We start from the raw sequence: 22,602 nt of genomic DNA, 5'->3' as shown, positions 1-22,602 counted from the left end.
TGGTACTACGAATTATTTTTATCATTATTAATAGACAAATACAGTCACCCAATTAAGCCCAACTACTGTTGTTATTAATAGTCACAGCAGAATCTGGTCTATTGAGGATCAGCATTCAGAGTCCTAACGCTGAAGTTCTGTTCTTAGTTCTAGAAAACGTGGCTTAAAACCTATGACAGCTATTTCAAAAGAATGTTTCAAAAGCAAGGAAAAAACTTCAGTGTTCTTTGTATTTTAGTTTCGCAATAGACACAGTTAATAGAAAACAAAACAAAAAATACCCAACCAAAACCACAAAACAACCTGAAACAATCCTTCAAAGTTTAACCTAGTATGTGGACCTTTAATATAGCCTGCAGCTCAGACCTCAGTCTTTGGAATGCCAAATCAATTTAAACATCATATTCTAGACACCTGAGTAACAGAGGCAGCATACTTAAGTTGTTGACACTCCTACAGTAAAGATATCTTTTGTACTAGAAGACCAGCAAACACAGTTTTTGCTAACTAGAAATTCTCTTACCATTCACAAAATAGTTTAATTATGTCTAATGTTAGAAACAGTGTTTAAACAGGGTGTCTGTTCCTATTGCACTTTCAATGTTTTAAACCCCAAGTAAACTGAATTAGTTTGTCAGCTTTCCCAGTGGAGGAGGAGAATGATTTAGCTTTGACTCCTGTGAGGGAGACTCAAGCCATACCCACAGTCCACAAACTATGCTACCAGCAGGGAGTTTAAGTGTTTCAAGAAAGCTCTCCATAAGCAAGTATGTTTTCTCAAAATATAAAGAATAAAGTGATGTTGGGGGGATGGGGGGGAAGGAAAAACCTTAGACAGGCCATCCAAAGATGGCATACTTCCCAAACAAAACAGCATAGTTCCCACTAACCTATAATCAATGCCTAAATCTCTCCTATTCCTCAGGCTGAAGCAAGTCACACACCTTTAGGTGAATGAAAGAGGTATCTGCTGGCTCAAGGAGTATCCTATTAAGGCCCTAAAGGACAAGTTTTAAGTATCAGGAACAGACTAATTCATTATTAGAAAAGACTCCAGACTGCTAGAAACACTACAGTAGGTTTGCAGAATACTGACATCCTCCATTTGCAAATACAAGGAAGAAATAGCCAGTTTACCCTTAGTCAAATTGATAAAAAGCTGTTTCACTCCTTTCCAGCAAATGATGAAGAATATATGACTAAATGACCTTAATAAAGAGATGTTAATTTTGCCGCACATTTCACTTGGCCACAGTAATCCCTAATGCTGGACAGCTTCAGCAGCTGAACAGAATCTCATCACTGGGACAACTCAAAGTACCACACTTCCCAATCACAATCCTTAAGTTTCAGTGACATGGGCTTATCCACTAACAGGGTGAAAACCTCAGACGAGTAATCAAGCACTGAATAAATCTTTCTTGTTACGTAGCATCAAATAACTACATAGATTAATTGCTTTCTTTTATAGTAGATGTAGAGACTTTTTACTAATGTGTTTGGCAACTGTGGTAGAGATATCTTAATCATTGTAGTGATATTTTCTAAGACTACATGTACGCAGTGGCCATGAAGTCACATGCAAAACGCCTAATGATGTATTAACTTCATGCCACTGACCTATAAAAGGTCCTTCCAAGAAAATAAGTTATGGGCTACCAATACAGATACCCAGGTGAAGAACACAGTATTCTAGTTGCACACATTCTTCCATATTGGCACTTGTGGAGGGAATCTTGGATTTAACAAGATCTAAGCTGCTGTTTTCCATTATTATTTTTAATGCTTTTGATATTTTGGAGACATCTTTGTCCATTGGTTATCAAAAACTAAGTAGGTTATTTTTCTCCATTCACAGATGGCTGACAGTTGACTGAAGGATTTTCATGCTAACAAAACCCTCAGATTCATCCTTCAAGCAACCCCAAGCCACAGTGAAAACAAAACGTACTTAGATAGCTTCACTGAGATACTGAAGCTTGAAGGCCTCTGATGGAGACACAGAACAGTTCCCTTCATCAAGCAAAGCAACCATTGACTCCAAGTACAACATTATTATTGGATTTTTTTGGTTAATTCCAAAACTAGTCTGTAACATTCCTCTTGCATACCTAGATTTCACTGCACACACTTATCTCCTCAGAGTAACAAGCCAAATGACTACTCCACTAGTTTTTTTTACACCTGGCAAAATCTTGCTATTCCAAGACAGATCCTAATATGGGACACAGCAGAAAGAGGATGAGTCTACTTATGGCTACCGTATCGAGTACTAAGGCTGAAGAGATATGCTCTGCTCTTCACCTGCATTATGCTACTTGCAAATACGATGATCTGCTCCAAGATATGTGAAAATCAAAGACAATAGAAAGGGAATTGGAAGGAGGCAAAAAAACCTAAACATACTCAAAAATAAATGCATGAGTGGAAAGTGAAGGGAATTAACTTGCGCAAGTCAGATACTGCCTTAAAAAAACAGGCCTGACAACACTAATAATGGTGAATGTACTCTATTTTCAAAGACTCTAGTTACCTCAGGTGGAATCAAGGTTACCCCATCAAGAACAGTTAAATTCTGAGAAAGTGTCTGTGAGTTGTCTGTCTTCTGGTTGAAAAACTCCTTGCTTTTAGAGAGATACAAAATCCTGTTTTACTGTATGAAATCTTTGGAAGGAAGAGCTGGTACACAGTTTTGCAGTCTGAGCATTTGCTAACAATGCTTTGAGTGATGACAGTTCTGAAGTTAGAAGTTCCCAACACCCGTCAAGTGGCTAAATATGAAAGAAGCTCAGTAGTTAGACAAAACATCTGCTGGTTCAAAATACAAGCTTTTAATATGCAGAGTTATAGCTGTTTTTCTGAAACTGTCAAAACCTTTGGAGGTTTAAGCAAGTCAAACAAGTTTACTCCTATTCGACTAATGTATTTCTGTCACTACCACTTACTACCACAGCCAAATGGTTTGGGTAAGCTGCTTTCGTGATTCTGGAACTTCTAATGCTCTTAGATGGGCAACATGGAGCCAATGTGGCCAGCAACCACTAACTGCCAATACCTTGCAGGACCAAGGCAGGATAAAGGGTAACTCTGTGTGCTTAGCCAGACACTTCAGGAGCATATTTAGCAAAACCACAAGCTTTTTTATTTAAAGACGTAATTAGCTATCAGGCAAGATGGTCTAAAAAGCAGACAGGAGACACTCAACTCTAAGAAGGAGGAAAAGAACTTTCCTCTCTATTGCAACAATAGGACAAGACCATGGGAACTAGGCCCAGAACCACCTGAAGTCGCTTCAGACATAACCAACTCTTCCCTCAATGCCCACTCCTGAAGTTCAGCAATTTCAGCTAACATGAGAAAGTTTTTACATGAGACTGAGGAGTTTGGGCAGCAAGAGGATACCATCTTTTCCTCAAGAGTCTCGTGCTAAAAAAAAGCGCTTTTTTAAAGGCTGCTACTTTCAGTGAAATTAGAACAAACTGAAGTAACTTAAGTCTTTATGTTCCCAAAACATGTTTCATGTGGTCTGGCTACCAGAACTCTACCTTGAGTTACTATACAAAGGAACACAGCCTCTTCTACTATTGCTGAAGCAGACTCTTCCTTTTCTCCATATTGTTACTGCCATAACTAAAAATACTTCAGGAAAAAAAAAAAAGGAGAAGAAAAGTAAAAATAACTCCCAAATTTGGTTTATTCCATTACCATAAATGGTCTACAAAACTTTTAAAGGGAAAACATACCCTTTCAGCAAATTTTATTATAAAGATTATGCAAACTGATTTACTGGCTTTGTAAAAAATGAAACCTGTTGTACAAGATGTTTGTGCTGTTTTGCTATTTATTTGCTAGGACCCAGATTCCATCAAAATGATACTGGATTGTACAATACTCTTTGGAGCTCTAATATAATCAAAAACCCAGAAACTTCTACAGCCATTTTTTAAAATGCAGCCCTAGAGACAAAGGAAAAATAATTGCAATATGATTCTCTTTACCAAATCATAGCTTTGGAGCAGGATGAAAAAATCTCAGAGGCCCATGAAACCGATTTTCTACTCACAGAACTGGTTTAATAAACCAACACAAATCTCAAATTCTTCAGAAGGAGGGGAGAAGAGTAAAAGGAAGAATGACACTTAAAACGGAACATTTTTTTTTTAGAGGTCTGAAAAACTAAGTGGTTTCCAATGACTTCAAAGTGGATGAATGATTCAGAAAACTTATTTCTATACTTAAGACTGCCAGATATCAAATTCTCATGAAGTTAATCCATTCTATATTAATATGATTTACAAATTATCACTGGCAGAACAGCTTTAAGAAATTTCACATCCGTGAAGTTTCAACTCTCAACCGCACATATGTAATTTATATAAGCATACCTCAGTCTATCACAAAAGGACCATGAAATATTAATTTACTTACAGTTCCACCCATGTGAGGTGGCAGATACTCTCCACTGATATATTCCTGTACATCATTCTTGTTCGTGAACTTTAACATGCTTATTGCATCTGGGCCAAGCCAACCCTTCACAATTTTAAAAGCAGCTTTAAAAAAAAAAAAAAAAGAGTATATGTAAGTTGCCAAGAAGCATTTTTTTTGCAGTATACTGCTAGACCTTATGGAATACAAGTGAGCCTCATTCCATAAGATATGGCAGGACATGCTCTGAAAGTATCTATTATAATGGGAATAAACAGTACAAGGAAAAGAATACTATTTAGAGCAAGTATCTATGGATATATGCTTCTCTACAGACAAATGCAGACAGACCATAGATTTTCATGGAAAGAGTATCTTTGATTTAACAAATGACAACTTTGTCTTCAAATTTAGCCTGGAAACTACAAAGGGGGTAAAAGCAATTGTATTTCCAAATTTGAGTAAGGCAGTTTGGGAACAATATGTATACACTCTTCCTAGTTGAAATGTTTTGCTGCTTTAAAGGACACTTGTTTAGATCTACAGAGCATTTTCAAATACCATAGTTATTGCAGTGATGGTAAAACATGAATATACAGAAAAATACAAAGTCACCATAAAAATATGTATTCGTATGCTAAAATACAGGAATAACATGCTTATCCTGTACATTAAAGATACTTAAGTCCACACATCAAAACATATGTAACCCTGTCAGTGTCAGGCATCTGTATCTTAAATTGTGGTCCTAGCTTTTGGCTATTTATAAGTGTCCATCATTTGTTGACAGCATTCTTAAATCATGAACAGATCTAGCTTTGAAAGGAGTACAGTTGGAAACATTCAAGGAAGAAAGGTCTCCCAAGCTTTAAAGATAACAGGATGAATACAGACAACACTTAAAGTATGATCCAAAAGACACTGCTAGGAGGAAAAAGCAGAAGTATGCAACCTACAAACTGACAGATTTAATGATGCATGTTTAACAGTTCCACCATTCAGCTGTATCTACAGACAGCACAACACCATTTCCTATTTATGCTACTAATTTTACAAAGCTATCATGATCTAAAAAAAAAAAAAAACCCACCAACCTCCGCCCCCCCAAAACACACGCACCACACCTCAAAACCAAAGAACTCACCATTCATTATCCATGGCATTTCAAAAATCACTATCTTTGCTGAAAAGACAAAAAAGAGATAACCTAAATATCAAGTATTATGCATTTCTCCGCTTAAAAAGCAGCACAGCAATAATGGTCATATAAAAAGTGACTACTCATTTTTAGAAACCTCCATGTTCACTTCCTAGTAGAAGCAATTCTGTATATTTGTTTTTAAAATGTATAAACTTATTTTATTACTATATAAAGACATTAGCTGTCTGCTTGGAAAACAAATAAACTGTTAACAAACAGTTAACACTGTTTATATATTTCTCTGGGATACTACTTTGCTGACATACTGTTACTCATAAGGAATTACCCCGAACAAGGTGGAGAAAGGTAAGATCTCAACCTGATCTAGTAAAGCAACTATTGAATGAAAAAGAAACTTTAACAGGTATATTCAGCACCTCTTTTTCCCAAAGAATCAAATAGCAAGAGTCTTCATAGATCTACATTTTTGTCAAGCTTGTTTCTTTTAGCAGAGAAGACTAAAATGTTAGTACTTCAACTCAGAAGTTTCCCAAAAATTTTCTCTTGGAAAAACCAAAACCATAATATGTTGCACTTGCCTTTAAGTTTGATATTTGATCAAAGTTAGAAACTCTGATCAGCAATCTGAAATCTAGTATTTAGAGTTTAAGCAATTCCTGTACAGAATTTCAATATTCAGATACATATTCACCTAAAATTTATATCATGTAAGATGAGATGGCAAAAAATATTCAGTGTTTTCCCATCCATAAAAAAATTAGTAGGCAAGTATGCAGGTTTTTCCAAGCAGGCATAAAAACATGCCTTAATCTGTTCAGAGTAAACTACTGTTCCCTAAAGTTTTCTACAGTAATTCATTCTTTGTCCCCCGAAGACTCCTCAGGGATACAAACTGCTATGCAAGGTTGCAAAGCCTCTATCCAACTAACAAGGAACAAAAGAAACAAACCAATTCAGTTCTACTAGATGCTTATATCATTTTTTAACCTCTGAAATCATGTCTGAGATTCTTATTTCATGTAAAGCCAGTTTATTTTTGATGAATGGAAAGTTTATTTACAATACAAAGTTGCACTGACTTAATTGTACAGAAATATTCTGAATCTGTAACTTCCACGTGTTCCTTGTAGTTACCACACAAAGCACATGCAGAAAGATTTAAAGTTTCCCCCAACATCTGCAACATTATGAAATGCTCTTATTATACAAGCCTGCAGTGCCTAAGAAGTAATACACAATACTTACTGAGGAAGTTTGGGTAATAATCTGTAAAACAGCTGACAATAAACCGAACAAAATCCAAGTCCTAAAACAAAAGCACGGAGTAAATGCAATGGAAATCAAAATATTAAAAATACAAGCTTAGTTAAGACCTCACCCAATAACTAAGCTACAGCTTAATTCTGTGCCATTAAGCAGATCAAGTTCAGTTAGTATCAATATATCAGACTGTATTAACGGTAACTATAGATAAAGCTGTACACAAGCTGACACCCAGACTCATACCTACAACAGACCACAAACCCCCCCCCAATCTGGTGAATTTAAAGATTCACTATAAAGATGACTACATAAGATAAAGACTGCACCTAGTGCACTTAGAACTAAGTAAATCTAGCAATCCAGATATTAACCAGAACTTCTGCTTTATAACAAGAGCAGCTTTTGAACCAGAAGATTTTAATAAGACTTATATACCTAAACCCAACGTGGAACTGTCTTAGAAGCAAGATGTGTGTTAAAAACCTTCTAGAAAATACACAAAAAGCCCAGATGACAGCGTGCAACCAGTGTACTGATAAATGTTGAGAAGGCAGAATAAAGTATTGGGATCAAAAATTCCATGTCAAAGCTAAGGAAGTAAAAAAATTACCACAAAAAAGAAAACCCACAGCACGCAGTTGAAAATTCTGTCTTCAACTGCAATATATGCACAATAACTCCGCATGGAGTAGTTTGTCATTCTGGTCCTCACAGAAGTGCAGACACATACCAGACATCAGCAAAAGATTCTTGTCTCAAATTTACTAAAATAAATGCTGAAACAAGTGAACCAAATGTATTTCTTTGTATGTCTTGTGGATTGAAATCCACATATCGGAAAAACTGTTCACAAGGACTATATACTAAGGCAATTATATGCCTGCTGAAACAGATAATAGCATTTTTGCATCGCAAGGGAAAAATACAATACTGAGCTGAATCTCTAGCTCAGACTAGAAGAAACCCCACTCAACATGCTACAATTTGATGCTACTAGACTACAAACTCAGTATAGTTTAGCATCCTTCAAAGAACTGCAGGTTTATGGATGCCAAGTTACAACAGGTCAGATAGTGTGCAAGAACCACTGACGCAAAAGCAAATATGGACTGTCCTCAAACACTATGAAATTCCAGAGGTCATGTAAAAACAGATACTTATGTGCTTTGTGAAAGCTTTAGCGAAAATTAAAAGATACTCAACTACTGGTTTTCTAACTTAAGAACATTCCATGGGGAGGAGTTTGCAGAAAGTTTTAACATGTCACAACAATATTTTAAGGATTGGTTTACAAAATATTATGGCCAAAGTAACCATAAATAAAGGTTTCGAAAATTCAAAACCCCACAAATTACGTTCTTTAAATCTTTCACTTTTCCATATAGGCACAGGACTTTAAGAACAATCAATTCAGGAACAGTCCTTAAATACATTAAGTTTCATGTAACTCACACAAATAATTTGCTAAATTCCAATGAGTATCTAAACTTAAACATTCTCTGAAGTTTACTTCAGGCAGGGAATTACCCAATCCTATGTGTAACTACAATAAATCTCTAAGTAATTCCCCAAGTAGACTACTAACTTGACATATGACTGCTTGGTCTGGAATTTTTTTATACTTATTTCCAAGTACTCGGAACATGGAATTTCAAGTACTTAATTCTGAAGTGTTTTTAAAATAAATGAAGCTTTGAATTTTGTAAATTCTTATACAAATGGGAAGTAGTTTTCTGGAATAGTTTCCAAAACTAGTATAATTTCTTTTGGCTTCTTTAATGATTCAGTTCTACAATTATGTCCAAGGCAAATGTGAAATCCTACTCTTCAACTCATTAAAATTTTCTTATCTAATTTCAAAATTTTAAATAATTATCAGATTTACAGAAGTGACTAAGCTACATGGCTCCTCCTTCATTTTTTAGTCCTAAAGAACACCTAGAAATGCATAAAAACTTTTGCTAAGAGAAATGTCTTCTATTCTGAATGAAAAGTAGGAAGGTCTCACTTATATATAGTCAAACTTGGAGGAAGCAGCCTTCAGTAAAGCTGACAGGTTGGACAAGGAACTGAAGCAGGGGGTGAAGTTATTATTCCTGAAGAAGTACAAACTTGAGTCTGATAGACTTCTGAATTGTAGGTGTCCATCACATCTGTTTAAATTCAGACACCCTCATTTTTTCTGTATCTGTACACAGCAACAAGCATGCAGATTTCTTCACCATATTAGTCTCATCACTAATAATATGTTTTGTTAGTAAGAGAAAAGACAGAAACTTGGGCTATATTTGGTTCAGATGATTACTGAAAGCAATGCCTACTTGATGAACTGCTCTCTTGCATCCAGCTAACTTCTCTTCACAATAAAATTCAATAGGTGGAGAGATGCATGCAGAGTCTTAAGAAATTAATACAATTTAAAGATACAGGGACAGCATACATAGTATGGAGGATAGAGAGGCAGAATCAGAATTAGATCTGTCAACTGAAGATGTTGACTTGTCAGAACAGATCATAATTCTCAAATATCTCAGCCACTGTATCTAAGGGTTTTAATACTCCACCACTACCCCACTTTTGCACACTTTACTCGACTGCTATATGTAGTCACTTTGGCTCAGTCACCAAACAAAGACTTCTCAGTGTGTTGCACAAACTTGAAGTTGAACATTTAAAAGAAGATTTTGGAAACTGCCCAAGTCACAGAAAGAAGCCCTACATATCACTGATGTGAGCAATTGTTAAGCAATTCAGGTGATAAGGACTGTGCAGGGACTCTTCTTTTTCTGGGGATGTAGGTTAAATGATTCAGAAAGTAATCAGAAAAGCACAATAAAAATACTTACTATGTGACTGATTCCAGTTTCGGCCATGTCAAATACCACTGTTAAGGGCTTTCCATGATCTCTTTTGGCATAATGTTCTAACCAAAAAGCTACTAGTTTCTTTTTCTCAAGTTGCTGTTTAGGATCTCTTATATGGTGCTTCACTCTGAACCAAACTTGAGAGAAGAAAGGAAAACATACACGACAATTGAAAAAACAGATCCAAATTAACAGAAAATGTTATGCAAATAACTACACAGGATGCAGTGAAATTTATTAACACCTCTGAGTTTACATTCTACATTTCTACTGATTTTGTGGCCACTGAACAGCCAGAAAAATAACTGCATACCCCATTTCCTTGCTCACATTTTTATACCAGAACTCTCTAAAACCTGAAAATACAGAGAGTTACACCACAGAAGAAACAGTTGAGAAAATAAACTTTTCATGAATTTGAAGACTCTAGATTATAATTTTTCAATTTCAAATTAAATCATGCAGTCCTCAGATATAGTATTATGTCCTGCATATATTTTAAGTATTGCTGTGATTGTGAAATTTATGTTTCTTTTCTGCTTAGGTTTTCTACAGCATTGCAGTTGATGTGTTTTGAAAAAAATACTTATACGCGCATTATGAATTATAAAAAGCAACAGATCTTTCTAAAATAAAGAATCCAGATGATGAGAAACAATATTTAAATGAATGCCCAATACATACCCTTCTGGAATAAGAAATGAGTCATACAGAGACAAGCTTTTCCATGAAAAGTAGCATATTTCAAAGTAACAGACTTTATAAAAGCATCTGAAACCAAATTACTAATTACACAAGTGATAAAAGAAATACTTGGGGCAGCAATGTGAAGAGCAGACTTCATTTTTGGTACCTCTACAATACCAAAATTAGACAAACCCTGAAAATAACTGTAGATATATTGTAATAAAATTTTACTCCCTGAAACCTGGAGAATCTTACTAAAAAAACAGATTTCTTCTCCATGTCTTTTACTTTCAATTGCAATTAAATACTTTATGGCTAGTGTAAAGAAACAAACTTTTTTTTGAACATTGCATATAAACTAGATGCTGTAAGGTCAGAATTTCTGAAAGCTATCCCCGTTCAAACATAGGACTCGTGTGAAAGTAAATAATTCCTGAAGAACTTCTTTATACTTTTAAAATGTCTGTTTTATGTAAGAGACCAAGAATGGATCACATGGCCCAAGAAACACGTTTCACAAATGTTGACTAACCAGGAACTCTGAACTGCAATACAATCTGAATTTACATACCAAGTCAGATAGGCTGACACAATTAACATTCACAGAAGAAACACTTCAGGTATGGAAAATTGAGTCATTAGTTATGTTTCAGCAACAATAAAATCAGAAATCATTATTTACCTGACTTACACATTCCTATCGTGAAACATTTGCATAATTTTCTAAGTCAAAGCACCGATGCAAGAAAGTCATGTTTTTCCTACTTCTCTCCCCACCCCCAATCTCATCAAATTGAACCACCCAGTATAATCATGCTCAGCTTTCTAAATGCTACAAAAAGCTATCACCACCACTTACCTTGAAGACTAAAAGAAAAATCATGAAGCATAACAAATCCTTAATTTTTCATACAGCACTGGTATCTTACAATGATAAGAAAAGAGACAGTTTGACAGAATACAGCCATAAAATAGAAGCTGTATTTTTCTGGTCATGATTTTTTTTTATCTTGAAAACTAGTATATTGATGCTTAAAACAATCATTTCTGTAAAAGATTGGATTGTTAGTGTATTTCTGGAAGTACAAACTAGCCCTTGTAAACCAAGGAAAAGCACGATTTCAGATTTAGATTTTTTGCTTCTTCAAGGTTCAAGATCACTGCTTGAAAAGCCTCATGAGTGATTTGTTTAAAAATCCTCTTTTGCCTCTAAGGATTTAGCCTTAGCAAAAGTAAATATGTGAGATGTTACAACAGATTAATTTATAGAAAATAATATTGACTATCTATTATACACTATTAAAAAAAACCCTCAGGAGTACTTCAGGCAATAGTTACTGTTTCCCTATAAATTTTATTCTTTAATTACTAGAAACTAACCACACAACTTGAGCATTTACTCTACAACAATTGTCAGCTGTCCACACTGTTACTGAAGATCCAATGACACCAGAAAAATATTAAAAAAATAAAGAAAACCATTGCAGACCACCTGTGAACCACTGCAAGTATGCCAAGAATGTGGGCTGCTAGAAAAGCAATGACAATGTGCTGTAATAATGAACATTTATACTAGTCATATACTCAAAACAGTAGGTACAGAAACAATGCACTTCAACAGGGAAGTTAAAAACTGCATTATAATTAGGATAAAAGTTTATGATTTTTGAAAACTGATGACAGTTTCCTCATTCCAATTCATTCTACTTCTGTGATCCAAAAAGATCACACCTTCTCATCAATTTCAGTAAAAAACAGTTGTCAATATGTACCTACTTCAATTTTTAAAATGTTTTTTTTCAAAAGAGATGCCAAAATGCTAGAAACAAAAAGGTAATGATGAATGACTGAAAATATTCTGTGTAACTTACATAATTTATAGCCCTCTTTATCATATCCATGCAGAAAGAGAGAACCACTTTCAAATAGCCATTTGGGAAGGACAGATTCTGTCAAGTCTGCAAAGACAAATCAAAGATTATTTCAGTAATCATATTAATAATCACATTTTAACTTACCATAAATCATTGAAAACACAGAAGCCTAGCAACTAAATACAAAAATGTTTTTATAAATCACTTTCCAAGGCCTTTACTAAACTAACAGAAATATTGAGCTCATTTGAAATCTTTACTATCTTCTTCATCTCACACTGTAGAGTAGGATCTATTTAGGAAGAAGTAAGAATTAAAAAATTGATACAAAAATGCTGCAAATGTGTGATTTTGCTCATATTTGCAGCCCCTCTTACTCTATCTTTTTATTCAGATTGTGATGTCCTGTAGATAAAGTCACCTTCAAAACATTCTAACAGCACAAAACCCAGATCTATTCTACCTAGGGCATCAGACCAGTACTATGATGAACAACAAAGCCTCAATTTTGTGGCATTTGTTTGTTGTTTAAGGACTCCACTCTAACAAATACACAAAAACAAAACAAGAGATGCCTTCCTCTTAAACAACCTTTCAATAGACATATGGAACCTCAACATAACAGTGAGAAAGCACTGGTCAACATAAAAAGCAATAGTTTAATTTTTTTTTTTTTTTACTGAGTAGAAAAGTTCTTACTCAGTTCTCTGCGGTACTTATAAAAAAAACTACATATGAAACTACATATAGAAGTCAGTTATAATTCAACAGGAAAGCAATATACACCACCAAAATCATTATATAACATAGCTTACCATTAACTGTATAGTCTTTTCTCCACTGAAAGCTTTCATCAATCATCTTTAACGTATCATCCACAACATCATGACGCCAAAGCAGATAATTTTCCACCCATTTATCATCTTGCTGAAGTCTTTCCACATCTCTAGAATCGTATTTATCCGATTTATCTAGCAAACAAATCAATTATTGTAAGAATATAGCATTTGCTACAAAAAGATGAGAAGGAGATTTTTTGAGTTTCAATATAATCATCTAGGTACATACGATTTCTTTTGTAGTCTCAAACTTAAGCAGACAAAGCATAGCATGAGAAATTGATTAAAAATATCTACTGTGATGATATTTAGGAACTCACTAGAAAAATATTTTCTGTGATTCATATTCAAAGAAAGAACATGAAGTGTGTGCAGGTCAGGTGTAATTTTTCTAAGAACAGGTTTTTATAATTAACAAATTAGGATCTAGTCTAAGAATCTGTATACTGAGGAATGCACATATTAAGCATCACTAGTTCAAGCTTTAGTTTTCAAACTTACAGGCATCAGCACGTCAGACCACAAAATGTCCGAGAACAGATTTTAAAATTACTATTTTTGACTGTGTGCCATACATTATTGCATGAAATATTTTTTCCTTTAAAAAGATAATGCATTCTACACTTCTCATTTATTGTTACTTTACTGAATGCAAGCTACACGCAATGCTAGAGCAGTACAAAGCACAAGCCCCAAACTCTTCTCATACCAGGATAGCAACAGGACACCACATTAACATGCCTTAGGAAGTACTTCAGATGAAACAGGAGCTGCTGCCACTCCTTACTTCGGTTTATCATTACTTTTAAACAGGAAAGTTTGTAAAATACAAATGCCTAAGTGGACCTATTTTTATAGCAGATATGCTTAAACAAAGGCTCGGGTTTTAGAGCAATACTCCTCTTTGTCTGAGAAATCTGTATAACTGGACTGTAAATCAAGTAAGAGTCCATGATAGAAACAGGCTTCTGAAGGCAACAGACACCGATACTCATTCTCTTTGCTAACTACTAAAAAAATCACAAGCTCTTAAAGAATTCACTTAAATTCATTTGTGATCAGCATGAAAAAAAGTATGACTTGTTGTTAATAAAATAGATGCTCATTTTCACATACCGGAAACACTATTCCCTTGCCAGAAGCAATAAACTCAAAATAACTACTTTCAGGGTCATCATAATTAAAATAAGCATTTAGAACTGTGACTTGATGGTTTAGGAATGTGTATTTCAATCAGACTTCTTAACTTTGAGGAATATGTCAAGAAAAAGACTCCATTAAATTCTGCTAATATTTTTAGTTTTACTGCCCTACATGGAAAGATACGACTTGTCATTCAATTGATACTGTTTCCCGTTACGAATTAGTGAATATAACAGTAAGAATATACCCATTTCAAATGTGTGCATCCACTACAAGTTATTGTGGTTGCACTCCCCCAACACATCTCTTTGCATCTGACTGCTTCTCACATACATTATCTACTCAGTTCCTTCTTCATCTGGCTCTTCAAATTTCTCCTTCCCTTGATATCACTCCACTACCTTACCTTGTTCCTTAGCCAACTCTACAGTCAAATATCACTTTCCTTAATCTTATTCTTGCTCCTCTCTGCCCAAAAGCCTCCAATCCACTAAAACTCTCTCACTTTTCAGTTCCTTTTCTCATTATTTGCATACTTGCACTGAACAGCTCATTCCCTATATTCTGATTAAGCACAGTAAGCGAACACTCAGCACAAGACTGAAGTGCTGTTGAACTTCTCTGTGGCTCTAGATCAACCACAGATGGAACAAGTTGCAAAGAACGTAGGTATAAATTTTGTTAAGTCTCAGCTGCTCATTTGAAATTTGATTATTCTCCCAATGATTTCCGATTTGGACAGTTTTGCCTGAGAAATGTTAGCAGTACCTAGTTTAAAGTTAGAATCATAAAAAATTAACATTGGAGAGGATTTCTGCAGGTGGCCTCAGCCCTAACTCCTGCTTGTAATTAGGCTAACTTCTAAGTTCAAAAGAGTCACTAAATACTCAAAAGGGTAGAAGTTTTGAAAACTCAAAAGGGTAGAGAGATTCCACAGCCTCTCTTCATGTAATAAGCATTCCAACCCAAACCCCCTTCAGAGATACTGTCAAGTACAGTAACTAACCTGGCACATCCACAATTAGCTAAAGAGAATCACTGGCTTCTCTTAACCATGGTATACTAGCTATTCTATGCTATGGATTATTCAATACGGTATATTGGCTATTTGAGCCATATCTAGCTACTAATACCCATAGCAAACTAGGGCTTTGCTAGAGCAAAGATTTACTTTAACACAAGTATTACACAATTCCAGTGCCTGAACTTCAACGTGGTTTAACAATCTGCAACACGCACTAGATTCCAGCTAAAAGTGACTGCAATTAATCAATAAGCCAAGTATTTTTCTAAGATCAGTCCCACATATAGCCTATTTGTACAAGGGATTTGGATACTGCGTAATTAAAGAGAAAAACCACACACCAGCAGGTAAAAACTAAGAGGAGAATGTTTCACACTGTCAGAATGACAGAATAGTGCATCAAACATAGTGTATCAAAAATAGTGTATCAAACAATAATTTAAACATGCATCATTATGTAGATCATGCCTCAGAACACAAGTTTCTGGGGGCCACTAACAAATTTTCCCCAACCCTGAACTTAAATTTCAATGTTTTTAATATTATCTAACTTTGTGAATATATTTTAAGAACGTGAAAGTGAAAGAGGAATGGAAAAAAATGTTTTAGCCAAACTTTCAATATCAAAGAAAAGCAATCTGGATTCAGAGATGGGGACAGCCCAAAAAAACTAAAATATTTTTCCTCTCTTCAGTAACTGAATTCTCAAGATGACACATGGAATCTGAATTTACATATATACTACAACACACTAAACCAGGAACTAGTCCAATTCTGTCTCCACAGGAACTTGCAGGATGTGGCATTCCAATGAGGTAAGCTTAACAAGACTGACAGAACAACAGCATTACTGACTAATGTTTTAACCTTACCCAATTTAATCCAGTTCTTGATACAAAATAAATAAAATTGAGAATGTGATTGTGAACCCAAAAGAAAGGTGCTTTATCACACACATATAAAGTGGAGTGATACTAAATTGCTGGAGTCCTTCCAATAATCCAGTCACTGAAAGTATGTCAATTCAGAGGAGGAATTCTTCTTCAAATTTGTGCATTTCCCATAATTCTAGACATCTGGAAACTTATTTTCAAACTACACTGTGAAACAATTTGAATGCTCCTAATTTTAAATCACTCATGGAACACTTGACTGCAGTTACTGGATGATCAGAAATTTCTGGAGTTAAAACACAATTAGTTGAAAGAAAATAAACTTTAGGTGTTCTCAACATGCAATTCAAGCACATCTTACACAACAATTAAGAGGCCAAAAAGGAAACAGAAATTGAGGGGTACCCAAATGCAAATTGAAGTGAAACTGTAAAATGAGCTATCTTACCTCAAGATAATCACCAAGCCTAGACATTTAAGATACTTGTAAACATATATTGATGCTTTTCTCACTAGAAAATAAGTACCTGTTTCTTCACACTTGCAGAACTGCCACTAAAATGCTGAGATGGACATCTCTGTAATTAAGTCCATACTGAAAAGAATTTCATAAGGTATTTAGAACACACCCCACTTGCCCCAAAATTAACACAAGGAACAGCATTCACAGCTACTTCTGTTCAGAAAGAGCTAGTGAAAGCCACAGCAGTGGCAGATTTGGTGAAACATTTCAAGGTTAAGACAACTGTCCAGAAGCTTGGAAACCTGGTTCTGCCCTCAGCCCAAGAGATTCACACCTTACTGTATGCCAGAGTAACTGGGATGCTGCAGGATTTTTCTGTTAAACTGGTAAGCAGTGTAGAAAACTAAGCAAGACTCAGATCCAGAAAAGGGATAGAACACATAATCTGCTTAGCAAATTTGCTATTTATGAGAGCATTAAAACCAAATTCTAAGTATATATGAGAAAGTAGCTGTGACAACAGCAAGGAGGAGAGGCCAAAATCAGCTCTCTGCAAAATCCCTCAGCTAAAAGGCCTCTAGGAAAATTTGAGCAAGAAGATTAACCGGGTCTCAGGCAGAACCTTAAAGTTTACTGACTTCATAAAATTATGTCATTTATGTAGCTATTCTTTTTTAAATAGCTAAAGTTACTTTCATTTCCTTATTGAACATTTGGGGTCATGGGAGAAGACTGGGAGAAGCGGTCTACACAGCAGCTTCTTCCCATTACTCGTTTTCCGTTTTTCTTGCTTAAGCGAGGAGTTCTGTTCTTTCTATGACCACATTCTGCCCTTTTAGTAGTTGTCTTCTTCAAGCAGAGAAACTCACGGTGAAACTCTAAAACTTAATTACTATCTTCCATTATAACCTGTATAACACAAGACAACAGCTCTGAGAACTCCAGAATCACACAAAACCAAATGAACACAAATTTCACTGGAAATATTCATGAAATTCTTTGATGCACAAATTGTAACATCCCTTCTTGTCACGTTTTTTATTTTTTTAAGTGCCTTCTACATTACCAGGAGACCAACGCTGTACTGTTGTGTCTTTCTCTGGCATTTGAGAATATTCAACAAGAATATAGAAGAAAGATTACAGGACTGAAAAACAGGCAGCACAGTTAAATTCCACACTAAATTAATCCAGACAAGTTCAGAATACACAACATGTAAGAATGATTCCCCTCCTCCAGAAGAACTCCCATCTAGAAAAGAAATGTTACAGAACAAGTCATACACAAAGCTAAGCAGGGATAGCAACTGCATACTTTTGAATAGAGGAAAAAAGATCAGCCCAAAACAACAAACACTTCATTGTACAAAAAGTTGGGAAAAAACAACTTAGCAAAGTATTTCAAGTGTTCCATTACACAAAGTCTCTCAATTTAACTACCGCCTTAAGCTATTTCAACCAAGAAGTCTTGGGTCTGAAACAGGCAATTATTCCTCTGACATTGGCTAGAAAGAGGAAACCCATTATAATTGGCTGTTGATACCTACACGTTAAATTAAGTACTCCAGCCATTCAGGTATGTGCCTTCAATTTTTAGATGAGGCAATTGGCAGGAGTGAAAAAAACAAATTAGGAAGGTCAGTAGCCACACAGGGAGGGACAGGAATGAAGAAAACCGAGCTGTGTCAGCCTAATAAGGACTGAACTCAACAAAATCAAGCGGCAATAAACAAATAAAATATTTGACTCTACAAGACATGGTAAGTTTAGACTTTTAGCAAGACTGAACACTCTCAGTGACAATAGAGACTACTTTCAACAGAAAGCCCAAGCACTAACATCAGACAGCTTTCTATAAAAGTATGGGGTTTTTCCTGTCCGTATGTTTCCTATTTTATCCTTCCAGAATTTCTCATCCTGAAAGCCAAGAATCAGAGAAAATAGACTTTTCAGAGTATAAGGAGACATAAGCAGGTATTCAAACACTACCTTACGACTTTTCCACAACAGTCATATCGCTGGCTTTTTGAGGATGCCTCATACGTTTAAAATTTGGCAAAAAAACCATATTGGCAATTGGCCAATATGATTACAAAATGTTTTACTACTAGCTTAAAGAAAGCCATGATGAAATTTAATCTTTTAAATTGGAGTGGGAAACCTCTCTTGCAAAATCTTTCTCTGAATATTAAGCTTCGCCTAAAGGGGAAAGGAAGAGGATGCAAATGGGGAGAGGCAAAAATGGTAAATATGCAAAAGGAAGCGTGGAAAAGATTTGTTGAATGGAAAAATCTAACAAGATTTGATTACAAATAATTTCCACTGTAACATTAAAACAGACCCAGAAATAAAAGCTAATTTTAGAAATCCTCTAAGGAATGAAAATGCACTGAAGAAAAAGACTATTTGCTAGAAAACATTGTTAGTACCAGTCAGTACTAGAAAATAATCTTTTGTTTTCATTGTTCCTGTCACCACCCAAATCATTTACATCACTAGCTCTCACAAAGAATCCAAACAGACAAAACAGCCTACCACATCAGACAGCCTTTGCTAGTCTATTGGACTAACAGGAACTTTTCAGTATTAGAAATACCCCTTTTAAGTGAAGGGTTTTAATTACTAGAGATATACATTCCTCACAAGAACTGAAGTTGTCTTTCAAACACAGCTAGAAAATTTACTGAAGGGAAAAACACACCACCACAAGATCTCAGTTAACATTAAACACAGCTTTGCAGATTAAGATCTCACCATGACCAAGCTTTCCTTCAATGGCCACATTTGCTGACCAATTTCAGCAAAAGTTCTTGTTCAAACTTTGGGGAAATGAGCCAGTAAAGTATTCTCCAATGAGAATGAGCCAGTATTCTCCAAACTGTATCTGACTATCAAAACAATCATTTTATATGTTTTATTATTTTATAAGTTATTTATATTTTATTATATTTTATACATTTATTATATTTACAATTATTTTATAAATGAAGCAGCTGTATAATTCAGAAAATGGATTTCTGGTGTTTTCAACTGCTAAACAAAACTTTTCCCATCCTACCTTGGAAATTGTCAAGACCGTAGTATTATTTGCTTTTAACTTTTATGTGAAATATTCCAACATGTATTAGATGTGGCGGTCTAATATTAGACTTTTCTAAAACAACTATAGAAGATGTATTTTTGCATAATCTATTGTTTTCTCCCAATAAATAATTTCAACCAAAAGTCAGGATTTAAAAGGCCCTCTAAGTTTTCATTTCACAACAAAACCAAAAATTACTGCAAGACCATCACATTTGTCACCATTAGCAATTCCTCCTGCGTGAGGTGGAAGGAACCAGTAACTACTAGAGTTCCATAATATTGAAGAATCACTTCAATAACACAAACACCAAGTTCCTAGAACAATCAGGAACACTGTTTTTCACAGAAGAAAAATAAAACAGTGGCAGCTGCATCCCCCAGAAACAAAACTGCCTCACAGTTTTACTCAAATTTTAACACTTGCAGCTCACCTGTAAATAGAATTACGTTCATTCTGTAGAGGCCCACAATTCACAGAAAGTATCAGTTTCCCAGTGTGCCTTAACAGTGCCTTTAGTTTTGAAGCCAGACTAAAATTTCAGTATATGAAGCAATCAATTGCACCTCTACAACACAGAAAGTCACACGTTTGGAGGTGTCTGCATACATGCATCTCCACATTCCTTCTCAATTAAGACAAAGCATAAAAGAATACATGTACAGTAAAGACTGAAGGACTGCAATAAAATTAAAATCCATTGTTTTTCACAATTTGATGTTGGCATGACAATATTAGTTTGCTTGTGGCATTCCTAAATTCGAGGGAGGGACTTAAGAATATAAACTCAAAAAAATCCTAATCCTATTTACTTGAAAAGGCTAAGTGCCCTAAACCACGATCCAAAAATGGGCTTATTGAGAAAATGTGTTCAAAATACTGCAAATAGGATTACAGCTTACCTTCCAACAGTATTAAATTCTTTTAATGGCAGTAACAACACAGAGGCTTCATTACAACTAGAGAAACCTGTTGAATTCCAAGACTGCAAGGGATAGTTCAACTGAAAAGGTAGTACTCCCTTTTCAGCAGCAACTGTCCCAAAGCAATTCTAGGCTTTCTGAAATATTTTTTTATGACTAGAACTCTGGGACAATAGAGTACAAAGCAAGATCAATCAGTTATCATAGAAGAACAGACAAATTAACTGAAAACATCAACAGCCAAAAGAACTTATAACTTAAGATGATCCTCCACTCTCCTGAGTCCTGAGCTTTAAGACTGCCAAAACAATCTTTATTCACGTAGAAATACTAAGTGGCAAAATAAGATCTCTTCTTCAAGACGCTATCCTAATAATTTTCTCATCTTGCCAGCAATACAGGTGATCACTAACCAAGGCCAAAGTAGATTCCTTTATGAAAGTTAGCAGAGCTAACCATATGAAACAAAGTTTTATCACCCTCAAGAACCTCAAAGTTTTCACGAAAAGTGCTATAGCCAATCACAAAGAAGCATACAGCCCTTATGTAAAAGTAACTAGGTAACCTCAATATTCTGATCAGGAACATCAAAGCAAGGCATGTGTCTGCAGGATAGAGGCTTGTATTAAAGGAGACGCATGCAACTCCTAAACTACTCGGCTCTTACTCCATTTGCATTAAGAATTGGATAGAAGTATGTTTTTTAATAGAAAGCCTTCAGACAGTCATAAGATGTACTTCTTACTACAGCTGTTAGCATACTCTACTACTATATGTTCTTCTGTCATAAACAATGCAAATCAACCTCGAAATTAAAGGAAACTCCTCTAGGCTCACCCTGGCATTCCCTTTCCCCTAGGCACCCCCAGAACCTCCTGGCCGTCATTTACAAGTTTAAAAGCATCTGCATTTAAGAATCAAGTCAGATACACACCATGGTTTTAATTAAGGCTTACGTGAATTTGAACTGCAGGTTACTCTAGAAAAACAACTCTCTCCTTAACAAAGTGGTCGAGGTCCGAATTTTTTTCTTCTCCTCGCTCCCCTACCATGTTTTATGTCAGAAGAGCCCCAAGCACAGCAGTGTCCCAGACCCCACCAAACACAACTGTGAGTCAAAAGGACCCAGACCTTTGCCCCGACGTTATTGCCCAAGACAGTGACCCAGAAGAGAAGCACCAAGAACCAACACCGAAAGCCTCCTGCTTTGTGCACCATCTCCACCCAGCAGCTTCGGCCACTTGAAGCGAAGGGACAGGCACCCAAGCAGCTGGGAAAGCCGGGGTACGGGAAAGCCGGGGTAGAGGAAAGCACCCCCCTCCAGGGGAAAGGCGACACCGGGCAAGCCCCAGAGACCGCATCCAGGGAGCCGGCCCCACCGCCCCCCGCCCGCCCCCCGCGCCACCACCGAGGCTCTCACCTGGCAGGTACTCCGCCTCGAAACGCCGCCTGGTCTCGCCTATCAGCGCGGCCTTGTCCTGCCGTTGCTGAGGGAAAAACAAGAAACGGGAGAGGAGTGAAAGGAACGGGCAAGGCCAGGGCCCGAGACAACCTGAACAGCGGGCCCGGCCATTCCCATCGCCTGACCCCCGACCCCAAGCCGCTGCCAGGGGCGGCCGGGAACAGGAGGGGAGGCTGAGGGGGCGAGCGGGCGGGCAGCCGGGCAGAGGGCAGGAGCCCGGGGACTCACCTCAGCCATGGCCCGGCGGAGCGCAACCGCCCGCACGCGCCGCGGCAGGGCCCTTGAGCGCGAAGGGGGCGGAGCCAAGAGGGGATCGAGGCGCCGCGTGACCCCGGCGAAGGGGCGGGGCCGCAAGCGGAGAGCACCTCCAGCCGGCCAGAAGCTCCGCCCCCTTTCCCCGGGCTGGGCTCCCTTGGCCCCGCCCCCACCCGCCCTTCTCTCCCATCATGCTCCTTGTGGCGGGAGTTTCGGAGCGCGCGCTCCGCTCGCTTCCTTC

General features: G+C 36.6%; 1 protein-coding gene across 1 annotated transcript in view; it reads right to left on the bottom strand.

Annotated features, from left to right (window-relative positions):
• The window catches only part of MOSPD2 (motile sperm domain containing 2), a 38,860-nt gene extending 16,438 nt beyond the window's left edge, over positions 1 to 22,422 (bottom strand). The window contains exons 1-8 of the mRNA XM_014960335.1: positions 22,335 to 22,422; positions 22,065 to 22,131; positions 13,094 to 13,249; positions 12,276 to 12,362; positions 9,700 to 9,854; positions 6,836 to 6,896; positions 5,573 to 5,611; positions 4,429 to 4,553 (exon numbers count right to left, since the gene is read on the bottom strand). Coding sequence (XP_014815821.1) covers positions 4,429 to 4,553; positions 5,573 to 5,611; positions 6,836 to 6,896; positions 9,700 to 9,854; positions 12,276 to 12,362; positions 13,094 to 13,249; positions 22,065 to 22,131; positions 22,335 to 22,343 — 699 coding nt within the window. The 5' untranslated portion in view covers positions 22,344 to 22,422. The remainder of the gene's footprint in view (positions 1 to 4,428; positions 4,554 to 5,572; positions 5,612 to 6,835; positions 6,897 to 9,699; positions 9,855 to 12,275; positions 12,363 to 13,093; positions 13,250 to 22,064; positions 22,132 to 22,334) is intronic.
• Positions 22,423 to 22,602: the final 180 nt, after the last annotated feature.

Source organism: Calidris pugnax, unplaced genomic scaffold, assembly GCF_001431845.1.
Source record: "Calidris pugnax isolate Ruff unplaced genomic scaffold, ASM143184v1 scaffold188, whole genome shotgun sequence".
Taxonomy (NCBI): domain Eukaryota; kingdom Metazoa; phylum Chordata; class Aves; order Charadriiformes; family Scolopacidae; genus Calidris; species Calidris pugnax.
This window is presented reverse-complemented; position numbering and strand designations above follow the sequence as displayed.